Source organism: Lasioglossum baleicum, chromosome 1 (assembly GCF_051020765.1).
Source record: "Lasioglossum baleicum chromosome 1, iyLasBale1, whole genome shotgun sequence".
Lineage (NCBI taxonomy): Eukaryota > Metazoa > Arthropoda > Insecta > Hymenoptera > Halictidae > Lasioglossum > Lasioglossum baleicum.
Window position 1 is genome coordinate 15,085,671 of NC_134929.1, and position 27,587 is coordinate 15,113,257.

At 36.7% G+C, this 27,587-nt stretch overlaps 2 protein-coding genes across 12 annotated transcripts in view; both read right to left on the minus strand.

The window, feature by feature from the left end:
- Positions 1-27,587, minus strand: part of Sick (sickie) — a 375,431-nt gene that overhangs the window by 4,467 nt on the left and 343,377 nt on the right. For all 11 annotated transcript variants that reach the window (XM_076447138.1, XM_076447119.1, XM_076447108.1 and 8 more), the window contains 3 exons: positions 4,748-4,831; positions 1,481-2,122; positions 150-685 (listed from right to left, as the gene is read on the minus strand). In XM_076447138.1, the coding sequence (XP_076303253.1) occupies positions 150-685; positions 1,481-2,122; positions 4,748-4,831 (1,262 nt within the window). The remainder of the gene's footprint in view (positions 1-149; positions 686-1,480; positions 2,123-4,747; positions 4,832-27,587) is intronic.
- Positions 2,129-4,741, minus strand: LOC143221804 (uncharacterized). Its single transcript, XM_076447355.1, has one exon. It carries the CDS (start codon positions 3,582-3,584, stop codon positions 2,796-2,798), a length of 789 nt encoding a protein of 262 aa, XP_076303470.1. The 5' UTR covers positions 3,585-4,741; the 3' UTR covers positions 2,129-2,795.

The following is a 27,587-nucleotide window of genomic DNA, read 5'->3' on the forward strand; positions in this document are numbered from 1 at the left end:
ATTGATTTGCAAAAAGGCGAAATTGATTTGCAAAAGGGTGGATTTGGAGTGCAAAACCTGTACGTAATATTCATACATATTATTTAACATAATATGTTGGGAAAAATTTGCGTAGTAAATGCGAAATATCTAATGATAAAAAAACGTACCTCGAAGCCTCGCCAAGATGATAAGCGGCGACGCATTCTACACCTAGACCAAGATTCGTCACCGGGTCGACTCTTGTGACGTATTCCTTGAAGCAACGTCTCACGGTAGAATCAAGAGAATCCCAAGTGGTTTTGTTACTGATGCAGACACTCGCGATAACACAATGAGGGGGTTCGCCTATGCTCCCATCGGATGTGCTTCCAGTTACCAGATTATAATTGAAATTTTTCTCACTGCCAAGGTAGATAGCTACGTTAATTCGTTTCCCGTCTGTGTCTTGCTCTAAAGCTGGTTCTCCCGTTGCGGAGGTGGTCGACGGTACCACTGGGTGTTCCGGTACGTTCAGGTTTTCTAGTTGATCTGCCGCCGAAGTAGCGTCGCCATTCGACAATGCAGCAACGGTGGAAGCCACTTCCGTCATGCTGAAACGTCTGTCTGGGTCGCTAGGCAGAGACGACTGCGACGATGTCAACGACTTCGATGTCACCAATCTCTGGAGGCGCTCATTATTTTGCTTCAAATTGAGCATCTCGTTCTGGAAAAGGGATTAATGCCGTTATTAATATTAACACACTAGAGGGGAGTTGTTGCTCGCTCGCTTCGCGAGTAGGGTTGTTGTAGCTCGCTCGCTTTGCGAGCTCGCGAGAGGGTTAGTGGTGAAATTAACTAACTGGCGAATTTTTATAACGTCGATAATGTAAATTTCTATTGAAATATTGATTAAAAGCTACGACGTTCGTTTTTTTGTTGTATTGAAATATGATTCTAAAAGCACTTTTAGTTTTTCCCGAATTTTCCATTTTTCCGTGATACTTTTCCAATTTTTCTTATCCTATAACCTAGTTCGGAGTAATACGAACATTAAAAAAAAAAAATTAGCCAAATCGGTCCAGCCGTTCTCAAGTGATGCGCTTACCAACGAACAGCATTTGATTTTTATTTATATAGATTACCGACCGGTGATCATTGCATAATTTTGAAAAATCTATGGTACGTGGCTAAATACTCAGGTGTTCTTTGTGTCCCTCTAGCCCCATTCCCGTCCCGCTAGTTAACACTCATGCTCTGGAAAGTATATTCACAAATACATTTACATCGTTCGAGCTCCCCAGCATAATTCACGCAACGCACACAGCGAAAAGACTCCTCTTGCCTCTGTGCCGTCCCGCATATCAACTTCTTCGGAGGGTTAATAGGCTTTCGGTAGCTAAAGTGTTAAAATTCCGTTTGATTTATATCAAACGAATGGACGGTCTAATAAGAATTCTGTTCGAAGAAAAACCTACGGAGAACCATTGTGCGAAGCACAAAGGGAGCTCAATTTACTTACCCTCATCTTTATGACAGTGTCCTTCAAAGACTCCAACTGGTGCGCCGAGGATAAAGCTTCCAGCCTGATGTCGGTCAACACAAGATCCTTCTCCCTGAGTTGTTTCTTCAGCTCGACCACGTCTTCGTCCTCCTTCTTGTACAAAGCGGAGCTGCTCTTGCTTCCGGTCAACGGATTTTCGACTTCTGGCGATTTTTGTCCATTGCTTCGGGTACCTTGGCTTCTGGTGGAGTCGTGTTTCGCGGCGGTTGGCAGTCTGGGACTGTTCGGTGCGCTGAGATCTCCACCGGTGGTTTCCTTGCAGTCCTCAGCATCCGAAACGGACCCGTGTCTATTCTTCCGGGACCTGGAGAAAGCCTTCGAGAAGGAGCTGCGAAGCCAACCCTTCTTCTTGTGATGGCTGCTGGCTGAACAGGCGCTGCTCAACGAATTCAACGACGTGACGCTGTCCGCGGACAACTGTCTCGCCATCGAAGCACCTTGGTGATTGCTGTTGCCGGTGCACCCGGTCGTTCCGGAATCGGAATCGCCGAGAGTATGCCGGCGACCGTTGTTTGCGGTCGGCCCGTTATTCAGACCAGCCTCTGCGCTTTGCTTCCGAAGCCTCTCGATGGTCTCCCTCAATTCCTGCAGCTCGGAATCCTGGAAATCACACGCATTTTACAATCGTTTCGTTTCCTCTGAACGCAACAATTCATAGTATCATTTTTTAAGGGAAACTCGCGTTTCCAGGGTTTGCGAAGGTTCTCATTTCTCGATAATGAAAAGATGGGCTTTCTCAGTAGTCAAAAGCGCTAGATAAAAGATCAATCTAGCGCGCACGCTTTCCAAAGTTGCCTACTTTTGCGTTTACGAGGCGTAATTTGCATTATTCGGAAGCTTAGCTACGCATGTATGTACAGTGACTCGAATTAATATTCGGACGCTCTAAGAAAGATGTTAACTTTTTTAATATTGTACTATATGACTTTGTTGGGAGCTAGAGCAAGTTGTTTACTCCAGATTGAATTGTGTAGAAAAAATACTAAAAGTTGCATTCTACAACTGTTTTATGTGGGCCTGTATTGAAAATTTAAGAAACGCACTGTGAAAGTTTCATCGAAACGTTAGGAGAAAGACGGTAAATAATAATGCAATGATCAACGAGTAATTTATTAGTAGCAAAATACAAAAACTATTTTTAAAGATTTCTAACGTACGTCCTTTTTCTAGATACTGATTTCATTAATATTATTATCATGAAAATCGGTTGTGCGAAGAATACAACGTTCACAAGTCCCTCAGTCTCAAGTTTCGCGGAGAAGTCGCAACATCTTCATGTATCAGCAGCGAAGTCAGTGGCGCGAGGACGGCGAATCTCTCGATTATGACAGCAAGGACAGCTATCCGAGTGACTGAATATAGAATCGGTGCTCCACGAGTCAGCGATGTTGAACAATTGTCTCATGGACATCGAGCCCGATTCTTTCTTCACCTTGTCCGCCTTGTCTTCCTGACAGTTCGACAGATTTTTCTTCAACTTGCCACTACCAATCGATGACCGATTGCTACCCTTCAATACAGATGGGAGGTCACTTTTCTGTGAGCATTCGGGCGTGGCCTCCAAGTCGTCTATCTGATGTCCCTTTTTGTACGATATTTTCTTCAAGCCTTTCTTCAATCTCGCCTGGAAACTGCTCAGTTTTTTCGTTGCTTGTTCTCGTTCGCTGCTTTCGTTCTCTTTTAAACCCTGAAGCTTCTTCGTTGGCTTGACGACTTCCACGTTTCGGGGGTTTCTGAGGATCTTGTTTGATCGAGAACTATCGTTCGATCTTTCCCCAGCGATCTTGGCGCCGGATGAAAGACTGGCATTTCTGGAGGAGGATGAATTCGATCTGATCGACGAGTTTCCAGATTCCGGTATTCGCAGACCAAGTGCTTTCGCGTCTTCTGGAGGGATTGGAATCATTATCGTGTCGTTCACTAATTGAGCATTGTTGTCGGACAGGATGGACATTACTTGCGCAGCTTGCAGATCAGCTGGTCGACATAGTCTTCGATTTCGAGACATCCTTGGAAGCAGCTGTTGCTTTATGGGCTTGTTGACGTTTCGTTTATTCTGCATGTTGATACGCTGGGCATTTTTCAAAACGCCCAGAGCTTGCGAGGAAGGTTATGCATGCGAGGTTATAATCGTAGGAAGCTTGCTTTTCCATTCCGCGAGTGTTTCCGTTCACATGTTTGCGGTGTGCGAAACTTGCACGATATTCACCATTTTGAAACGTCGCTGCTCAGTGATTTGATTTTGCCGGCATTACGTCGAAAGGTTTGTCGCTGTCATTGTGCTTTTCGAGATGTCATATTTCAGTCGTAAACTGCTGTTAGTTCTCGTCAACTTCATTCGATTAGTTCTGATTTGATATTGTTTTCTGTTGAACGATTCACACGTGTAGTACTGATCGTTCCATCAGGAGATGGTAGTGATTTCGACAGTTGGGCGCAGCGGGATCTGCGCTCTTAACCTTCGCATGGTAATGTGGGGTCTCATTTTTATTTGAATAAAATTAAATCTGTTTGTTTACTTTTTATCCTCTGCTATTCTTTATCCCGAATTTAAGGAATCTAAGGAACCCCACCTTACTCTATTTATGTGTTATTAGACCTTACCTCGCGAGGGTTAATATTCGGACGGTAAGGTCCGAGAATTTTTGTCCGAGATCAGGACAAGTTCTCGATTATGTCAAGATTCCCGAAAATGTTCGAGATTCTCGAAATTAGGGGGGTAGACTCATTTTTCCAAGATTGCAAGGGCGTGGGATGCGCCTTCTCGTTTCTTGATATTGCAAAGATGAGGTTTTTCGTAATTTGCATTATTCGAAAGCATACGGTTGCGCATGCAGCTGTTTTCATAGGGCTGCGCAGCTACAAGCTGCCGAATAATACAAACCCGCAAACGTAAAAATAGGACTTTCGGAGACGATCGCGGCCTAGATGGATCTTTTATCTAGCGCTTTTGACTACTGAAAAACTCCATCATTTGATTATGAAGAACCTTAATTATTACTGCGGCGCAAAAATCACTAGGAATGCCTCTAATAGTGCGGTATGAATTGCAAAAGTACGGTGAGAAACGAGGTTTACTTGAGCCTAACGTTTTAGATTTGTTACCTATTCGATACACGTAAGTACGTAGGATACGATTCTAGATAAACAGTATTATATGTATATAAAATAAGAAGATATGGCAAATATTAAAACAAATAGTAATGAGAAAAAGAAGATACTCACTTTCTTCTCAGCTGTGGCGGTAAGTTGTTGCAGCCGTTGTGTCATGTTGGATAAGGATTGCTCAAAAGCCGACACCACGTGAGCCTACAACAGAAAACGGAATTGCAGAAATTTAGAACGTGTGGAACTTCAACAAACAACATTGATAATTACTAAGTTTTAATAAGTTTGGTAAATTTTTAAATAACTTCAATACGATTTACTCGATATTAACGGATTAAAGCTGTCACAATTAATGTTTTCGATCTTTTGAATACAGAATATAAATATTTTAAATTAGTTAAAATAGTTTAAATGAATTCATAGGTTTCATTTAAATAGTAAATGGTTTGAATTTAAAATACGGGGTGTCCCAAAAATGTCGGAAAACCTTAAAAGGGACGGTGCCTGAGGTCATTTGAAGTAACTTTTTCCTGTACAAACATGTTCTCCGCCGGTTTGTTAAGGAGTTATTACCGAAAAACATGGACCAATCAGAGCATGGCTATAGCAGACGGATTCTGGCGCGGCCAATAGCAACGCTACGCTCAGCGGGACCTTTCGCCGAGCCGGAATCCGTCTGCTATAGCCACGCTCTGATTGGTCCATGTTTTTCGGTAATAACTCCTTAACAAATCCGCGGAGAATATTTTCGTAAAGGTAAAAATTACTTGAAATGACCTCAGGAACCGCCCCTATCAAGATTTTCCGACATTTTTGGAACACCTAATTTTTTGTATTCCTAATATAATATTTAACCAATAAAAATCCATCAATACGATTATTACTTCATTGTTATTCCACTTCTTAACTCGCAGTATTAATAGACCGCAACGTTCTAGACGAGTTGACGTTTAACTCGAAACATTTATTGAGTATAATGTTAGACTTTAATGTTTACTAAAAAAAATGTTTCTGCAGGCTTTCAGGGAAGAGGAGTTAATAAAGAAGAAACTGGTAGACGTCAGCGCGGATAGTGTTGGAGTCAGGGGCGAATATTATAGGGGCAGCTGCTCGATTTACATAACAAGAGTGATCAAAGTGAACAAAAAATTGAATGATGCGGTATTTTTGCATCCCTCGATCATATCGTTTCGTTCCCGATCACGCAATTACAGTGAACCACTGTTATACGAGTCGCGAGATAATCGCTCTTCGTCGGTTCAACGATCCGGGCACGAAGAAAACCTCTCACAGGGTTGAACGTGGTAATCTAAACCGTTCCAACCAGATATCAAAACAAACGGTTATCTTTTGTTCGTAAAAAAAATTACTTTAAAAAGTGTTCTCGTGGAACAGACATTCTCGAACCTGCATTAATAAAGGTTCCATGAAAACGATTTACTTAGAAACGTTTACTGAAAATAGCTACTACGAAAGAAACACAAGCTATCATTCAGCTCGAATGACCTCTTGATGCCAGTAACAATAATATACAATAAAAAAGTATGACTTTCAATTTAAATATTCAGAGTTGACCTTCATAGGCCTTTTCAAGGCCATCTTAAGGTCGAATAAATGCACAAACTGTCAAATAAGCAGTACACATATAATTTCTATGTAAAAGATATTTTTTCATATCATTCATATTTCTCGAGATACTTGTCCTAGCAATTTAACCCCCAGCACTCGAGTGGCGACTACTAAAAATTGTCTACTCAAAATATTGTTATCATTATTGAATATGTTGAATTGCAACAATCTCAACATGTCGAATAGACATTTACTTTCTTTCTTAATATGTTCAATACGTTGAAAATAATATAACAGTATTTTAAAATTCTTCTAATGTTTTTAATGTTTTAAATTACACCTACTCATTTTTGTCATAAATGCATAAAATCCACTGTCTAGATATTATATTAATTTCATATTCGTAGAAAGAAGAAAATTAATATAGAGGGTGTCTCAGCTGAAGGAGGCCACCTAAATGTCTCCTTTATTTTTAATGGCACAAAAAATATATTTATGGCATAATTTAAATGGTATCGAAGGAGAAATATCATATAGAAGAACAATTTTTTGTCCGGTTATTTTTTCATAGTTCTTTCAAGGTCATCGTTATTTTTCATCGAGAAAATTTATTTTTTTGTACTCCATCTTGTTAATGACTTAAGCATATTCAAATGTATTTTTTCAGCCGCTATAAGATGAAATAAAAAAAAATAAGTTTTTTTTCAAAATAAATATATTTTGTGCCATTAAAAATAAACGAGATATTTACGTGGCCTTCTTCAGCTGAGACACTCTGTAGAATGGAATTATTCTAGGTCGAACGAAATGTTTAATGTTCAAGTTAAAATACCACCGAGTGCAAAGGATTAAAATGGGACACCCTGTATACTGGAGTAGAGCGATAAAAGGCGTTTTCGAAACGGAGCACGGAAACCGGATAACGTCGAGTGTACCTAATTTTCGTTCCCGCGCTCAATGGCGGACGATAATTCAGTCCTTTTTTTCGTCGAGTGGCTATGGGTAGTGGGCAACCAGAACGGCGATTTCAGCAGCGATTTCGACGAAAATAGAAAGGGCCAGGTCTGCGATAGGTTCTGCACTCTTGGTACAACGACCTTCTCGACCACAAGTACTACATCGTGTATTTTCGATGCAGAATGGGTTTCTCGTTCCAGTAGCTATCCAAATTTACTAGCCCTATCGAACCCCTATCGAGAGGCTATCGAATCGAGGAGCCTGAAGCTGCGCTATTTGCGGTTTCGCTGTTCCGAGGAAATATACAGGCGAACGTTTTCGCAACAAACCTTTAACCCTTTGCACTCGGAACTATTTTAACTGGAAAATTAAACATTTCTTTCGATCTACAATATTTCCATTCCCTATGATTTTCCAAATTTTATGGATACGAAAAATTGGTATAACACCTCATACAATACATACGCAAGAAAATCAATTTCTATTCCGCTCAAGTTTGTTGCAATTTAGGTAGATAATTTTTGTTTTGCATAAAGATCTATTGATTACTAGACTGCGGATTTTATGCATTTATGACAAAAAACGGAGGATGTAATTTAAAACAGTAAAAATATTAAGATTATTTAAGAACGCCCACATGTTATTCTCGATTTATTAAAATTGTTGAAAATAGAAAGAAAGTTTTATATGGCTTCTTTGTCTTGCAATTAGTGAAGACAATTTTTATTTTCCATAAAGATCCGCCGTCAATTCGTTACTGATTACTATACTGCGGATCTTTATGCATTTATGGCAAAATTGAATAGATGTGATTCAATATTGTTGAAAATTTGTTTAAATTGAAGATGTCAATATATGATTTTTCCTCTACTAAAATCATTAAGGGAAGAAATAACATTCAATTTGATTTGTATTTCTTGCAATCGGTGCAGGCAATTTTTATTTTAGATAAAGATTCGCAGTCTATTGATTATATGTATACCGACACATTTTTAGTACAGCAACAGTGGCGCCTCAGAGTCACCATTCGAGTGCTAATGGGGTTAAACTACCGTTTAAGCCTCCTGTAAATTGATATTAGCCAAGAAAATTGATACAACATAACGAAGTGTATTTTTTGAATTTTTATATGTCAAAAAAACTTGTTCAGATTTTACTAAAAACCTTAACGAATATGTGTTTGTCTCTATCTTTCGCAAATTTTGATATAAATTTTAAATTAGAGTATAAATTAGTAAATTTATTATAGAATTTAAGAGAAAGATTTAATATTAGAGTATAAATTAGTAAATTTTTTATAGAATTTAAGAAAAATATTTAATATTAGAGTACAAATAAGTAAATTTATCATAAAATTTAAAATTGAGGGGAAATTTTTAATTATAGTATAAATCAGTAAATTTATTATAGAATTTAAAAGGAGGATTTAAATGTAGAGTGACCTGACCAATGAATAAACACTTAAGCTGTATGTCTGTTGTCATATTTGTGAATCATTCTCGATTTAAACAGCTTAAAGCTGTCGCAAATTTTTACTATTCTAAATAACACCTACTCCTTTCCGTTATAAATGCATAAAATCCGCTGTCCAATAATATAGTTGGAATATTTACGCTGGTCATATCATTTGAAACACGATACACATTGTTAGCTTCGATTGCTTCAGCACTTTGGCGTAGAATTAATTTCCGAAGTCGAGTGTAAATTAACAGTAACATCGAGCGAATTGTTTATTGGCAGGCTCGGGATTCCCGCGGAATTGTGGATTAGACAAAGCGGGAGAGGAAATCAGGGGAGAACAAAGGTTAAAGGACGCGTGGGTGAGCTACGTTTCCGCGCGTAATACCAGAGAAATTATTCCGCTCGTAAAACGCAAACGGTAATTTTCTCGGACCTATCTCAGAGCTCCCTCATTGTTGTAGCTTTTCGCTTTTGCGTTGCCAGACACGAAATGAACCTTCACGCTCGCGATGATGACTACGGTTCCGGAACACGCGATGTTACCCCGCTTTTGTCACAATGTCAACGTCGAATCGCATTGTTCGAGGCGGTGCACGTTGCTTTGACATTGGAGGGCACATTATGGAATTGTTCAAGATCTTAGAATATCTGCACTCTCTCTCTCAGAAGTGTTTTAACCCATTATCGCCCTTAACCTTAACCTTAAGCATTACAGTGAAAATCTTTCACCTGCATTTTCATTAATATCTACGATATATTAATAGACATCGGACTTTATGTATTTATAATGAAAATGAGCAAGTTTAGTTTAAAACAGTGATAACATTAGAAGATTTTAAAAATGCTGTTACATTATTTCCAACCTATTAAACATATTAAGAAAGAAAATTTTCTATTCCACTCCAGTTTGTTGCAATTCAGGTAGAAAAAATGTTTATTTTGCATAAAGATCCGCTGTCTATTAATAAATAACAATTTTCGTCGTGGGTCCCACAGACCTAACCCACGCACCAGAGGGTTTGATACACAATAAATACTTTTCTTTCCTCTTCTGCCAAATTGTTAGGGATAATACAAGTTCTAATCATTGTAGCCGTGAACAAATTCGTGCGGAGAGGTTAAGGCGGTAGACTCGATTCCCGGATTGCAAGTGTGCGGGATTCGCGTTCTCATTTCTCGATAATACGAAAATGGGATTTTTTAGTAGTCAAAAACGCTGGATAAAAGATCGATCTAGGGCGCTATCGCCCTCAAACGTCCTATTTTTTCGTTTACGAGGCGTAATTTTCATTATTCTGCAGCATGTAGCTATGAAAATATTTCCTTCGAAGGTCGAAGACTTCGAAGCTTCGAAACTTCGATTTGTTTGATTCGTTCGATTCGTTTCCAGTTAACAGATAAGAAGCGAAAAAAGTTGAATCTACTTGAACCATAGACATATAGAGATAGACTGCGCGGCCTGTACGAAGCGCTGAAGCCCACAATGGCGGCAAAAAACAAAAATAAAACATCAATAAATACATCAATTGGAAAGAGAGCGCTATGGACCCCGGCTAATGCTCTCTCTCTCACTCTTTGTACCGCGCGCCGCCATTGTGGGCTTCAACTCGCCCATAAGACGGCGCAGTCTATCTCTATATGTCTATGACTTGAACAAAGACGCTCATTTTCTAAAATGCGTTACAATGTAAGCGTTGGCGATGCGAAAGTTTGGACGTAGCTGTTCGCAATTTCGCATTGCTAGGACCGCCACGGGAAGCGAGGCGCGCGGCCTGGTTGAGGGAGCGTAGCCTTCGAAACCCGCTTCAAAAACTTCGAAACTTCGAAGTTCCCTTCGTTCATTCGAATCTTCGAAGAGTCGAAGCTTCGGAAAAGTAACAGCCCTAATGCAAATTACGACTCGCGTGAACGAGAAAATAGGACTTTTGAGGGCGATAGCGCCCTAGATTGATCTTTTATCTAGCGTTTTTGACTACTGAAAATCCCTATTTTTATATTATCGAGAAATGAGAACGCGATTCCCACGCCCTTGCAATCCTGGAAAAAGGAGTCTACTCTCTTGAACGTAACGTTCTATCTTGTGTGATCCTTTAAAATAATTATAAGCATTACTATGTATGGACATTTTCCCTAGAGGAGCGATCGGACGGCCATCTCGAACAGTTACGTGCGATCGTTGGGACCGGTAAATCTTTCAAAAGATCTCGGTCGATCGTAAATATGAGATGCGCTCCCACGCGTGATTCTAATGTGATTTCTATATGTATTGTTTCACCTACCGCTGAATGTGTCGATTGTTGCCCGAGGGAATACGTTTCTTTATTGAGCCGGACGTGCACGATATGCTCGTAAATGCGGCCCACTTCTACACATACCGATTTTATAAGTTCTTCATGTAACACCGTCCAGTTTTTGGACGGCCCGTTTTGACCTGTAGCTGGATAAACAAGCCACTTTATATTAATATCGCTATTTTTCTGTTCAACACTTCACCTTGGATCACGGGAACGGAACGATCACGACATCGTGAAACGAATTTTGATATCTGTAACAACATTGCTATGTACCACAATTTGTTTGTAAAAATGAAGAAGGATTCATTTCGTAAAAAGACAGAAGGATACTTCGTTTTATTAACACTAACCGTACCGGGAACAAAAAATTGTTTTATAAAAATTACAAGACTGAATTTATTTAGATCCTTCACAATTTTTATAATATTACGTTCTCGAATAAAGATTGAAATAGAATAAACAAATTGATTGAATAATTTCTAATGGAAGCACCTTTATAATTTAAATAATTAAAAAATAAAGAATGTGTCGTGGTACGGTTAGAGTGTTAATATTTTTCTAACGTCTAATTTTTCATATACCATGATTGCCTGGTATATGTATTATGTATACACGGTTCTATTTTTCATATTTAATACGCGCTTCAATAGTTCGATCAACAATTCACAGTTCCAGTGATTAATACGTCTCTATCCCGAACAATTTAGAAGGGAAAAGATATTGTTTGTATGGCTACATTTATTTCAATGCTTAAACGAAATAAATAATTTTATTTCATCTAAAAAGGAACACATAACATTCATATTTGTTCGATTTTGTTAAAATCTTCTTGACGAGTCTGACTCGTTAAAATACGGCAAGCGGTTAAATGAATAAAATAGCAACCCTGTCCGCAAGTCTTCGTACAAACTTGTAAACGCCAGGCATTAAACACTCTGAAGTCGTTCAAAGCAACAAAAATAAAAAAGATATTTTCGTTAGAGTTAAAATGTCTCGTTGAGCATTTGTTGGAACGAGGCTTTTAGTATTCACGCTTGTAAAAGCAATATTCAGATTGCGAAAACCCTTGGTGCAACACCAGAGCGCAACCCTTTCAGAGAATACAAGGCGCATCATTGTGTAAAACAGTACGTTTTTGCCGCAGTCTCTTCCGGCCCAGTTTTTAGATACTACCTTTATCTCGACTCGCTGGACTTCGTGTTAAGGCTGATGCACAACGAGGTAAATAAGTTGCCTTTCTAAGAGTAATCAGTGAAAGTTATCCAAATCGTCCAGCGAGATTCCACGGAATAAAATTTCCCGAAACACTTCGCTTTATAAACTCTGCGTAAATATTTCACTGTAAGCGAATTATTGAATTTTATGTTTTTATGTAAAACATTTTTTTTTAATTACACATTGCAAACTATTGCGAACAAAATAATGTCGCAATATACCCAATATTAAAGTTGTAGAGAGCGATTGGTTTAATATTTAAATCTTGAAGCGCGATTGTGAAAAGGAGATAGAGGTTAACGTTAGTCTTTTACACGAGGTGGACAGAGAAAGAAACGTACTGATTACTGTAGGACAGATCCGTTTATTTTGATGGTGCGAATTATACGGTCTCGATCGAGGACAATACACACAGAGAGAGAACATACAAGATATAGATCGACATATACACTTAAATAGAGCGAGCTCAGGTGACGAGAAAACATAACAAGTATAACGCGAAATACAAATTACATAAGTTACGCGTTCGCGCTAAAAAAAGTGAATAAATAAACGTTTATTAATTTTCCAAGCTCATTGCTTATCGATTAATGACATTTTGTTTTTATTGAATGTGGATCTTGAATAAGGGTCTACGTTATATTTCCGACTTTCTGATGTAACGCGGTTTAAAGTTATTTCCGATAACATTTAGCTGAACATCATCTCAGTAAGCCATAAATTTATAACTTTTTCAAATGCGATCCTGTAGATTTTGACGAGAAAATGCTGGAAATCCAAGTTTTAATGTTAGGAATTCACTGGTTTAAGTTATTTAAGTTTAAAGTGATGCGTATGTAAAGTTGTGTGACTTGAAGCCCTTATCTGTTCAAAACGCTCGAAATCCCTCAACTTTAAACGAGCATAACTTTTGAACCAGTGGATTCCTAACATTAACACTTGGATTTTCTGCATTTCCTCACTAAAATCTACAGGATTACATTAAAAAAGTTTTAAGAATTCTTGGTCTCCGGAGATGAAGTTTAATTCAGGAGAGAATATATTTCATGAATGCGATTCCAGTAATTTGTTTTATGTAAGTAAAACAGGAGGAAGTTTGTAACAGAGATACAAGAAAAATTTATTTGCAAGAATTCCTTTCACTGTCTTATCGCAGTCACACCCTTTTTGCAGGCAGTATGTATCAGCATTTAAAGCGTTCTTGCTCGCTAGTATCTATGTACATCCATTATATTTCTTGTATATCTTAATAGTCCTACACTTTCATTTTCTTCAATTTCAGTGGAAGATGCTCGTTAAGATGTTCATTGAGATTATATTCTTTAAATATAGTCTAATATGAAACCGTCTATTCATACCGCTTCGGTGAGCATTGAATACGAAAGTGCAGAAAATCTTTATTTTCGTATCCCGTATAAATTTGTGCTTTTAACAAAATTAGTAGACAATTACGACTGCCTTGCAATTTATAACTTCGGTAACTATTTAAAATTAAGAGTTAACGGTGTGCACTGCATTTTTCCGTCCCTGTAAATAGAGATTACAACGTGTTCACTGCAATACCATGTAATTCGCTTGCAAACAGCAGAAAATTGCGAGAAGTGCGCCTATACCTGCACGAGGATGCACGAGGATGCACCAGGATGCACGCACGGTGAATGACATTTAATTCATACATTCGTTCGAAGGAAGCATACGAGTGATCGTTGCTTTCTAAGGAATTCAAATTCTTCCGACGTAATCCGGCGGTCTATTATTAGAAAAAAGACAATGTTGTCACATATGAAATTTCCAATTTTTCACAGTAACGATAAACAAACATATGTAAGCTTCTTTTAATTAAACTTATGGATCAAAGTAAGCATTCATTTTACAAAACTGCCATCTCCATTTTGTAGTCTTCTTTATATTGACCAAATTACATACATTTTGACCAGAGTTGGGCAAACATAATGCTATCGTCAATATGTTATTTTTCCACTCATATAGAAAGAATACTGGACAATTATATTGGTTCACCTTGGTCTGGACATTATTTAAAAGTAAACTCTTAACTATTTAAATAAAAACTGAACTAAATAAAAACCTTCTAGATTACCTTTTAGATTACTGTCGTATGATATAGAGGATATTTCAAACAAATATACATATATTTTAAAGAAATTGTCTCGAGGTCACGAAGTTCTTTTAAATGGGACTACATACTTTCGTAACAGTCCTATAGCTTATGAAAAACAAATTCAATGACGTGCGATATGTTGATCTTCACCTGACTTCCTAAACAAAACGAATTCATTGATGACGAAGTAAGAAAGTCTGTAATAATATTATACCTACATATGTGTCATTAATAAAAATAATTGTTATTAACATTTTCTATTAGGCTGCCACTTTTCAATGTTTCTAAGAATTGACAGCGTGTAAATGAGGATGAGCTGGAATACTGACTAACTTTTCAGTTAACACGGCGGACCTTTTAATTGAAAAAATAGCAAGTTTACTGCAACTGTTTTTTTCTGGAATAGTATTTGTCAACCTGGAATTTGCATAATCGTTCCTAATCCGCTTATGAGCGACAGTACTCGCAGTAATGCTTTAATAAATTCTTGCTCCTTGTAGGTGGACAGCAAGTAAGTCGAACGTACAAATTTTTAAAACACTATGTACACTACCGTTCATAAATATCCAGAGGGCAACTATACACTCTATATCTGTACAGTAACGATGGACAAAGAAGATTCATTTCTTGTATACAAAATAATAATTTTGTTAATAATCCTCCGAAATAGTTGCATAAATTTTGATTATCGATTTTGATATTCGGATTTTACAATCATATTTACGAGTATTTTAAGAACATGAGTTAATTTTTTAAGTAAAAGTAGTCAAGATAACATGAGTTATATGTATATTGGGTTGGCAAGAAAGTAATTTCGGTATTTTAAGGTGAAATAGAGAACCCAATTTTTTTATTCAAGTAACGAACTTTAATATATTTTATATTTTCCATTTTGTTCGATGATCTTTTCCCATCTTTCTGGTAGCTTCACAATTCTACGCTCATAAAACTTCTAGTCCTAATCTGCAAAAACTGATCCAAGTGCGATTTCAGGTCATCACACGCATCATTTCACCTTAAAATACCGAAATTACTTTCTTGCCAACTCAATATTTTGAGAAGCTGTTGGCTGTTGCCATGGTTCCGGTCCTTCTGCTGTTTGAAAACAGAAAACTGTAGTGGTAAGATATTAATCTACTGTGATGTAAACCGAAATAAATTTAAAATCTCGATTGTTTATACAAAATAGGGGAATTTTGATAAGAAACAAGAAAAATTGACGAATTTAAACAATTTTAGTTCGTGCAATAACAGAGATATCGTGGCAACAGTTACGAGGAAGTAGTTTCGTTCGAGTTGCATTTTTCGAACGCCATTAACTAGGTTAATTTTCCGAATCCAAACAAATTCTTTTGCACAGATGTTCTCTAACGCTTATACTGAGAGAAAATGAAAAAGCCAATGTTTTGAAAATGAGAAACCAAAATTCTCTGGCGGTAGCTCATTGGAAGGTACGATCAATTTTCTCGAGGAGTTGAACAGCTTCTCAAACGGTTTTTAACCCGGGGAGAACGTGGGGATAGATGAAATGCATTAGTAGTTCACGTAGACAGCCGTGACAACGTCACACGTTCCAAATCGATCGAGATGCAAGCCCACCCACGGTATTTATCGGTCGTAGATGCGCCGAGACGCGTGGGCGTCGCGTAGCTTTTCAACGTAAGCTCGTAAATTACTGGCAGCGAAATCGACGATCGGCTGTGGGACACTTATTAAACGGACGGATCGGAACGATCGCGGGAACTGTGAATTAAAGTGCCAGCAGTGTTATTACTGCGATATCTATGAAACCAGAAACTAATAGTACAGGATATTGGTATCGTAACGCTTCCTACGATTTGTAACTAAATTCCCTTATTTACAATTGTATAGGGTGTATAAAAAGTAATGGTCATCCGTTCTATGGGTGAATCTACACCTCTGGATCGGTGGACATTTGTAAGAGAAACTTGCCGCAAAGTTGTTGTTAAAGTTTGTTTTTACATCAATACCTTCTGCTATATGATATCTAGTTTTATTCAGTGTATCTAATTCCGACTTTTAAAAACAGGGTTCTTGTAAAAAAATTTGGCTCTTGAAAGAAATCTAAATCGTTGCAGCATTCGCTGGCTGGTGTTCGTAAACGGAATACCAGATTAAATACTAATAATCGTAGGAATCCCGATGGAGTCGTTCAGAGGTGCGTCCTCATCCGCGAGGTGCTCTCTTCGGCTGAGCGGGCGCGGTTATTCAAATTACGTCTCTTATCGCAAATCCTTAGCAAAAGTAAAGGTACGCAGAGGCTACCCTCGGAATATCCGCTCAGGAGCTTCCGTGCGTTCGGTATGAAACAAATGAAAGAAAGAGACGAAAAAGGTCGCGGGGATCGTACTTTCCTTTCCGTACGAGTGGCTCTCCGGGTAATACGAGACCAGATAACACACGATGTGAACGTAGCATAATCTTCCAAGCGTTACGACCCGAGCAAACTGGGCTAACAGTTCCCAGGCCGCAAAGAAGCGATTCTCCGTCACGAAACAGTATACCTCAGTACATAAGTGCATACGGGAGCATGTATCGGCACATGTGTAAGCCTCGGCCAAAGAAACGCTCGACTCCTTCATCGAGCTCGTTCCTCGAATCTGTCGAACATGTCTTCCTAAGAGGAGAATCTTTACCTTTATCTTCTCCTACCTTGTTCTCTCCTAAACAGCTGCCGGGCAAAAACCAGGCGAAATTTAGAACCCCTGCACGTACAATATCGACCCGTGATCAAGATTTCAAACGAAATCTGTTATGCATGAACGCTGTTCCTCATTTGCTTGCTTTTCTGCATTTTTCGACTTTCTCGCAGTTCTGCCTTACATGGCAATGATTTATTCTAGTCTTCACACAGAGTTGTGCTAATTCAGTGACATTGTAATTCAATTACGCAATTGAATTACATTGTATTTCAATTATATCGTAATTCAATTACGTCGTAACTGAATTACATAATTCAAACCTTTCAATTAATTTAATTACTAAGTATTTTAATCAGATTTGTAATTGAAATAGAATATAATTAAAATACAGCTCTCTAAATTATAGCCCAGAACTTTGAAGAAGTGCGATATATTTTTACGTTTTTCTTTCATATACTTGTTTGCTGTCTGTGGGGCGTAGTTTCTATTCCTCGTCCTCGTTCATAATACGTAACGCTGTTTCATGTTTATGGTTGAAATTTAAAAAATGTGTAATGCAGAAGTTATTTCTGTTCAGATATTATAAATTTATAAATAATAAATTCCTTCGGTTTGAAACCTTCACATGGATTTTTCAACCTCTCCTTACCAATTACTTTATTATTCTTTAATTTTTTATTTTAATTTAATTACATCGTAATTAGTAATTAATGTAATTTAATTACAAAGTACTTATTTTATAATTGTACTCCAATTGCAATTACGAATTACATTGTATCTTTTAATTGTACTCCAATTGCAATTACGAATTACATTGTAATTTAATTGAATGAAGATCTGAATTACAATGTAATTCAGTTATATTGTAATTATAATTCCTGGAGTAATTCAATTGTAATTCTGCACAACTCTGTCTTCACATTAAACTATCAAAAACAATAAAAATAAAAATTATTTCCTTATCTCTCCTTTCAACTTCCTATCATAATAAATATACTGCCGCAAAATTAATTTCAACGTTAAAAGTGCAAAATAAATTATGGGTCAGAAGTCATCCAAACTCTTGAAAAATTATGGTAAAGTTTTTCCATTATTGAACTAATTTTATTTATATTATATTTTCGATATATTTCGCACGCTAAGGAATAATTTCCAATAGCTTCATCAATAGCATGCTATTCATACAAACTCCATCTGACTGAGGAATGGAAGTATAATATAAAAAGAATCAGTTTGACAATGAAAAAAAACTTTACTATATTCTCCTTTTTAGGAGAACGATTTAATTTATATCGATTTTAATCATTGCAATGGATAGAATACGATGCAAAATCAAATTTTACCTCAATTTTCACAAAACCGGGGGTGTAAAACCTCGCTGTGATGATAGTCGCGTATCTGTGCAGGCAACACGGTAATGCTGCATATTTGTTGTTCTGTTAATCTATTATCAATAGGCTCCGACAGGTGTTTTAAATTTCAATTATAACGGGGCCACAAAAAATTCTTCGCCGTTTAGAAAGCCGCGCATGTCGGATTTTTTAATTCTGTGGCGTACTAGGATTTTCACTTCCTTTCCTGATAGAAGAAACAAGATAGTTTCAGAATTTATCCAATGGCACGTATTAAACGCTTGCCTATATGTTCTATTAACCTCCAGGCATTATAATCCTCTTACAAGCTTTTCGCGATTCCATTGCGACTTTCTCCCAGCCGCGCTAACGCGTTTAGCTTCTAGCGAGTCCGCGAGATTGCTTCTCCGACGGTCCAAGCTACAATTAAATGATTCGCTCGTCCGAGCTGCTGAGAAGTTTTAAGGCGTGATGTTATTTTCGATATTTATCGGCGTGAAAGCCGACGGATGACAATTACGCGCTCACTGAGTTTTCATCGTGTCCATACTGTCGTGAAACTCTATGACACCGTTCATAATGTTCTTGTAAAGAACCGTCAATTTTTTGGTATTTCATATTAACTCCTTGCCGCATCATTTTCTTTACAGTTGCAGTGATTAAAACGTCCCCAAAAATGTCGTAGAAGAGAAAAGAAAATTTATATCTTTTGTATGGCTACATTTATTTTAACCCTTTGGACTCGAAGCAATTTTAATTCCGAAATCAGGATATATCTTTCAACCTGTTCTCTATTCCACAAGAGAACGGACTCGTTCTGCGCAGCCTTCTAAGCTGATCTAGATGGTGGGGGCGCAGCGAGCCTATCATCTCTCACTCCACTACCCACTCCCCATTTTCTTGAACCAATTAGGGCGAAGATGCGCAGCGAAGAACGAAAACTGATCGTTACACAAGTCTGTTCTCTCGTGGGATAGAGTATTAGAAGATTTTTACGCCATATAATCTTCTTTACACTATTCATATGAAATTGAACCTGTTTTCTCATACGACATTTGAATTTCTAGCAATGTCTAGAATACAGAAGAATTCAATCATTTAAAAACTGTTACAAATAATCATATAGCAATTTTGACTGGCGCCTCAGAGTCACCAGTCGAGTGCAAAGGGTGAATGCTTAAACATTGAGTGACTTTAAATATTTATTGTCAGCATTGAATGCTTTTATTTTCAAATTAAAAAAAATATTGGATGATTGCAAAAGTTCGTGCACCTCAAGCTTAGAGAGCTCGATTAGAGAGCAGATAGAGAGCTTCTTTGAAGAAAACCACGCAGTTATTGCACAAAAAGGAATCCACGAACTTATAAAATGCTAGGCAACATTTGTACAAAATGATGATGATTAATAGACTGCGGATCTTTATGCATTTATGAAGAAATTCGTTGGGTGAAATATAAAACGGTAATAGATTCGAAAAATTCAAGAATATTGTAATGTTGGTTTTAACGTGACAAAGTCATTGAGGGATGAAATCTATTTTCATTTTATTCCTGCCTCCCACAATCAGTCTATTGATTAAATTAAATTTTAACATGTAATCGCTTGGGTTTTATTTTCACATCAGACACGAACTTTTACAATCATAAATAATAATAAAATAATAAAATTAGATTGAATGATATACTATTTTATGAAGAATACATTGTAATAGCACATTTTTCCATATTAAAATGAAAAATAATTTTTATTTATAACATTAAACATTATATTATATAATAATATCAGTTGAAGCATATCGAGACACTTGCCCTAGTTAAAGATCAAAACTTTATTATTAGAAAGTAGAGGTTCTTCGAGCTCATTATGTTGCATTATTGCATACCCCTTGGACGTCGTGTTTCTGTTTTCTTTTCGTTTCTGAATATTTATGTAATGTTTTCTTTAACGATCCGACCATTAAATCACGAGGAAAAATACACAATGACAGAGCAAAGTACCTTTCCTTAGTGCAAGTCAATGCATATTAGCGAAATACGTTCGTACATGAATCGACAAGTAGGTCGAATGTGAAATGGACCTCGATAACGAGAGGTTCGATTTTTTTTCGTATAAACACGGTGTACTTAGAATTCCCGTTTTGCATATGAATATTCGCATTGTGAATCTCCGATATGCATCTCTGTGCAAGGCAAGTCGCGTAAATGTATCTGGCATTTGTGCGAACTCGAAGAAACTGTTTAGAACGTAGCAAAATTGTCCAAAAAGAACATGCGGTGACTTGTCGATTAGGATCCTCCCCTCAGATGTCAAAAAAAATTTACAATTATTGAAATAAAAAAAGTGATTTCATAAGCAATGATTGTATAGATCTTTAGTAGAGCACATCAAAACCAGTCTTGTGATTTTTATAAGGGAACGTGTACGTTGGCATTTTTTCTTCCTTACGATTTTATTTGCGAAAAATGAATTATTTCACCGATTACTCCGAGATGCATGGACCAATCAGGACGAAACCTTCTGCATTTTGTAGGGTACGTCTCCCGATTGGTCCCTTGAAAACAAATTTTGCATTTTGTCATTCTTCGCGGTTTTTATTGCAAATAACCAATAAGACCGAAAACCCATAATACGGTGTTCTACAAATTCTGCTCGTTCCACTAAAAAGTGTGAAATAAAAAGATTTTATGAAAGAAAATTAAACCGACTTCGTAAAGACGCACTAAAAACTATGAAACAATTTCCATTCAATGTATGTGAATACACACGAACATGAAAATTGAAAATTTTCGGCACTGGAAATTACGAAAACCCTTAAATTCTTCTACATGCTTTCACATATTAATGTATCTTCTCTTCCCACCTACTGATTTCCAAGTTCACCATATTCCAATGAAATCATAATCAGCAACATCTGTCATTTGGGAAATTTTCAATTTTGCGCCGCCTCCGAAAAGATTGTATTGTATTCAAGTTCATGTGTACTCACATAAACCAAATGGAAACCACTTCATACCTTCTAGTGCGTCTCTTCGAAGTCGGTCTAATTTTTCATAAAATTTTTTTATGTCATAAATGCATTAAATCCGGAGTCTCATGATCACTGTCCTAAGACTTACGTTGCACTCAACTGGGACACCCCGTATATAAGTAGCAATGTTGGAATAATAAACCACGCTGTGTTGAGAAATGATCACAAAATCGAGCGTATGTACTTGGGAAGGCTGTGCCTAAGCACTGCACCGTGCAATTCACGTTCCGCACGGACTGAGGAAAGCCAAACACCTTTTCCGTTTATTTTCCACCGTAGGTGTCTGTAATTCCCATAGAGCTGGGGTAATAACACGTTTTCGTCAAAGCGTTTCATCGGCTCCTAAAAGTGCCCCACAGGGCAAAACGTGCACGGGGCCTCCTTCCCTATGTTGAACATTACGCGGATCGGAGCGGCGTGATCTTCGAGGAAGCTTCTTATTCAACTGTGTCGGGGTTTAATGCGATCACACGCGTGCGATGCATATTCACCGACACCATGAATTTTTCCTTGCACGCGTGACCTTTCCTACCGGCCTTTGTACGTAGTACAAACACGATTACAAATGCGAGCGTGGTCTATCGGCTGGGAAAATGACCGGATCACAGTACCTATTATCTCCGTAACTGTCGTTGAAGATCTCTGCCGTAACTGTTAAAATTTTATCCTCATCGCGGGGGGATTTTCCTTGAAAAAATTGCAATTTTTATAGTTCTTGAATTTTTATGAAGCTTCTACCGCCGTATTCGCGTCTCGTTTTTCTAATTAAAATCACACCAAACACGATATAATTGGAACGAAAGTTCGTAGCGTTTGCAAATTAAAATTGAAAGCTAACATTCAGATATTTATTCATAGATTTATAGAGTAACATACTTTCCATTCCGTAATATTACTTTTTGCCATTTTCGAGGCAACTTCTCGTGTCATTGAATAAACATGAATAAATACCTTAATTTCATCTTCGATTCTTAATTTGAAAACGCTACGAACTTTCTTTTCAACCCAATAATTACTTGTGTTAGTAAGTAGACTGCGGATGTTCATGCAATTTTCAATTTCTTATTTTTATTACCGTCATTACAGATTAATTAAATTTGTCTAAACATTTAGTACAGAAAATCTACATATAGGGTAAGATGCAATTCGTTACGTTTAAAATTCAGCAGTATAATCGCTTTCGCTTTCGAAACGTAGATGAAAGATTAGATGAGCAATTATTTTCTAACGTTCATTGATTATACCTTCTTTCTCCTGGCTATAATTACAGACTAACTTATCGCTGGAACCGTCAGCGCGTATAATCATAGACATCGTTTTCAATTTGCATTTTGAAGAGCCATTATTCGAATCCTATTATTTTCTCCTTTCTCGCTTTCAATCGTTTCAAGTTCAAATAGCTCTTTGAAAAAATATTTTCGGAAACAATAATAGGCATCGGTAATTTGTTTATGATAACCGTAGCGATTTGTTGTACTGCTGGAAGAATTCACATCACAGATAGTACTCGAATAGATGTGTAATGCTCTTTTCACAAACTAACCTCCGTGTACCATCGTGGCAATATATTAACGTAGTTTCGTAGTTATTTAAAGGCCAGACTCAAGTAGTTACACTTGAAGCCATCGCAAACTATATCCATTAGAACCTATAAAAGAAACTACATCTGGTATGTCTCGTACCTTCAATCTTGATCCGTGGCTGTATGTCTTACTTAATATACAGGATGTGACATAATGCATGTGATCTATTTCAGAAATAACTAAATTACAACCAACAGTGTGTTCTAGTCATATGATGGGAAAGTCCAACCGTCACTCACACTTGTCTAGAAGTCTATCCAGTCGAACGCTTAGGACAGTTGAGCCAAAATTTGATTTGTGAAACAATACAATGTTATTTACATCAAATTAAACAATTATCTGATTACTGTCTCCGGCACCATAATACCCGGTTCTTTATTTTCATATTTATGTTGGTTATATTGTTGCTATAGTGTTGTATTGGTTCGAAATACTTTACGAATAATAGTTACAACTTTTTTCACTAATTCTGAATAAATCATTCATTGTAAGAATTTGATGTAAATAACCAAACGAAATAAAAACAAAATCCGAGAAATCTTCGTGCAGTAGCCCCAAGAATATTTAAGCAATGAATGTCCGATTGAAACTGTGAACTGTAATAATATCACCGAAAAAAAAATTGTATAAGAATAAATCTGGACTCGTTCTTCAAGTAATAGAGGGTCGTTATAAAGAGGAAGCTCCAATCTTCAAATCTATGGTGGTCTTGAGATTCCCACCCGTTACATCCTACAGAAACATCTTGAAAAAAATACACGACGGGTCGTGTGAATGAGACTTTAATACGAGTCCAGTTTTATTGTTGTATGATTCTCTTTTTTTTACAGAACTGTAAAAAAAAGCCACTGTAGCTAGTGTCTGGCATTAGGTGCTAGCAGAGATGCGCAAAAATTGTATTTAAATAAAAATTTCGAATAAAGTGGGTTTATTCGTAAAATTATTCGTATAAAGTCTTCGAACAAACTCTTCGAATAATTTTCTTCAGTCATGTATATCGTAATTGAATTGCAAAACTTGTCTATTTTTCATAATTTTTTCATGAAAGTGGCGCCAGATAGTTGTTAGCGTTCTTCCGATTAAAATGACACTAAACTCGATAGAGTTTAGTCCCATTCGAATAATTTTACGAATAAAACACTTCATTTGAAATTTTTATTTAAATAAAATTTTTGCCCATCTCTGTGTGCTAGGCGTTAGGGTAACTCCCTCTATTACCCTGATTCTTCAGTCGAACAATTCTGATTAGATGTCCGTTTGAAAGTCGAACATCGCTGTTGGAATCCAAAATAATATCTCTCGGGTTGCATGCATGCTCACGTACAATCCCTAAACGAAAACGTCTAATTGACCCATGAAACGATAAATCTTCGTTCTGCGGGGGAGTTGAGGACATTTACGACGGTACCCGGTGTCCAACGTGCCCTAAACGAATGGAACTGCTTATGGTATACCACAAATCCCAGCGACAGTTTTAAGCGTTTCCGACTTTCCCTTATGCCATGTGTTGGAGACCTATTCGACCTGCAGGAAGATGGGAAAACATGGTTCTGACCCTGAAGGGTGGACTGGTTCCAACTACCTGCGGGACGATGGATTATTCATGCAACGTTTCTTTCATTTCTACCAAAGGAAAGCCATCAAAGATGTGACCACTGAAAACGAGACTTTGAAAACTTCAGAGAAATAGGAACTATTTGGTAATTTGTCTATTAGCTCGTGTTTTAAATAATTTCCGTTTTAGTGTCCATTAGTAGATTGCGGATTTGATGCTTTTCTGACAAAAATGGGTACGTACAATTTAAAGCAGTGGACATGTTAAAAATATTTAAGGACATCAATGTTTTAGTTACAGCGTAATAGGATTATTAAAAGAAGAATACAATTTTTATTTGGCTCCTGCGTCTTGCAATCAATGCAAACATTTTTTATTTTGCACAAAGATCCGCAGTCTAGTCAATAGCAGCATATCTGATTCAGGTTTCTTTAAATCTTATGGAAATGTTGGGTCACTAATGATTAGACTTCGGATCTTTCTGCAAAATAAAAATTGATTGCACCAATTGCAAGTGACTGGAGCCACATAAACAGTTTATTCTTACTTTAGTGATTTTAACAAGCTGAGAAAAATAGATTAGCACTCTTAAATCATTGTAACCTTTCTACTGTTTTAAATTGCACCCACTCATTTTTGTCATAAATGCATAAAATCATGCTTTTAAATCATAGTATTATAGTAATAATCTTTTTTAATCATTTTGTTCTTCGAATTTTTTTCTTTATATTTCGTGTAGATTATCTTAAATTTCAATAATAATCAACTTTTCATTAATGATTTTTATCGTAGAGAATTTTAGAATAACTGTTACTTTTGGTCCCTGGTTACAATTTGTTCCCAGGGGTGTATTTATGACGTCACCCAAATATACCATATTTCATTTCGTAAAATGTTACAATTTCATTGTGATAAAATTTGTAATTTCTTTCGGGTCTATCGTTGAAATGTTATAAACATGTTTGTACGTTAAAAAAAGAAAGAAATGACTATACATTGATTCCAAATAAAAAAAATGAAGAGAAACAAATAAATATTTCAAATATTATTTTCATTAATACGACAGTAGATAATTATTTAAACGAATCAATGTATTATATGTAGTATATTTTTTACTTTTTGATTGAAATATTATCCAGTACTGGCGTCGAGCACGGTCGAGCTTCTTTCCGTGATCTCCGTCGAAGTGGACAAGACGAAAATAAACAAAAGGAATAGCAAATTGAAAAAGTGGACGAAAGGTCGTTTCCCGAAGAAGAAGAAGAAGCTGAAGTGCCCGAGAAAACGCACTCCGTGGTGGAGTTACAAGTGGAAGTAAAGAGGTTTCGAGTGTACGTGGATAATTGAATAGGTTGTTTTAATAGGAGCTCCTTGCTCGAGACCACTCTCGACGTGGTGGCTCGACTGCCTACTAAAAGATTTATTTATACAACCTACGACCAGCTGCAATTAATTGCTGTTAACTTTTGCCGCGGTGGTAAGTTCACTTCGCGGGTACAAGAAACGGCTTGTTGCCGCGTAATCAATTCTGTCGAGCGCGTTTAACTTGTTTAAGATGTAACGATATAACCTTGATTTCATTTCAGGACTTTTCCGCGAGCATTTGACGATATGTGAAGCACCTTAATTACTGGAAAAAATCATCTTTAAGCAAATCAACTTTATTTGCTTGCGGAAATGTCGCTTTGCCGAAGGAAGATAAAACCCGGTAATTAATCAAACTGCGAATGTTTATGCAATTTTCGATTTTTGTAGACGAATTTTGAGAAAGTGGAAGAAAATAGAATCTTAATTTCCGTGCTAGCCGTTTTTGGAGCTGAAATAAATTAAAATCGTACTAAATTCTGTCATACTTTATATCCTACCATTTTTTGAAAATTTTCAAATAGTTTCCCATCTGCTACATCGTGTTAAAATGAATACTTTAATTTTTTAATATTTTTACATGCACTGTATATTCGATACGGACAGAATAAATAAATATTTTCAAACATCCTTGTATGCAGGACTAAGATATAAAATAAATCTTGATATCCCAGTGTCCCAAAATGTACTTTCTTGAAAGGAGAGATTCCCAAGATTATTACCAGATTATTTCACTTTTTTCTTTGCAGAAATGTTCTGCGCGGCTATGTTAAAGAGTTATTAACGAATAAACACGAGCCAATCAGAGCGCGACTACTAGCGGCTCGTATCTGATTAATAACTCGCCATGCGTTTGGTTAATAACTCCGCAATAAGACCGCGGAGAACATGTTCGTGTGGATAAAGTTACTTCAAATGATCTTGGTAATCACCCTTTAACCCTTTGCACTCTGAGGCGCCAGTAAAAATTGCCATAATATTATACAAAAAAATTTTAATATTATTAAACTCGTCTGTATTCTATAAATTGTAAAATGCTCAACTGTTATATATATGAGAAAACAGGTTCAATTCGGTGAGCACAATGCAAAAAAGATTACATAGAATAAAAATGATCTGGGTTGTGAAAGAAATGTCTTGATTTTCGAATTAAAATTGTTTCGAGTGCAAATGGTTAATACTACAACTACCGGATGAGTCAAAATGACTTGCTCCTGATTTGTTCTTTTGGAAATATTAAAATTGCAAATATGTTTTTCTGAGAAATATTTTTAGTGAACTTCTCCATTGAAGTACATATTTAAACAAAACTGCCATGAAATCTAAATAAATGCAATTTTGTCATTAGTATGAGGGAACGTATGCCAATTGCGGTGTTAAACAGTTAAACATAATGTGCAGTGCCGGATGAAGCCTCTATTTGGTCCTAAACAAAATTTAAATTGGGGCCCAATTTATATAAGTTGCTTCTAAAGAAATCATAAATGTCACTTGAAATTTTTATATTAACCCTTAGCACTCGAGTGACGACTCAGAGTCTCAGAGTCACCACTAAAAATTGCTGTATCATTATTCAAAATATTGTTTAAATTATTAAATATGTTGCTATCTAATCAATTACTAATTGTGTAAGTATAGTATAAGGTATGTATCATATCAATTTTATATTCATACAATGAAAAAAGCTTATAGAATAGAATTATTCTAGATCGGAAGAAATGTTTCATTGAAGATTTATGGAAAAGATATGATAATCTTTTTAAATTGATTATCATTTAAATTTGGTTTATCATTA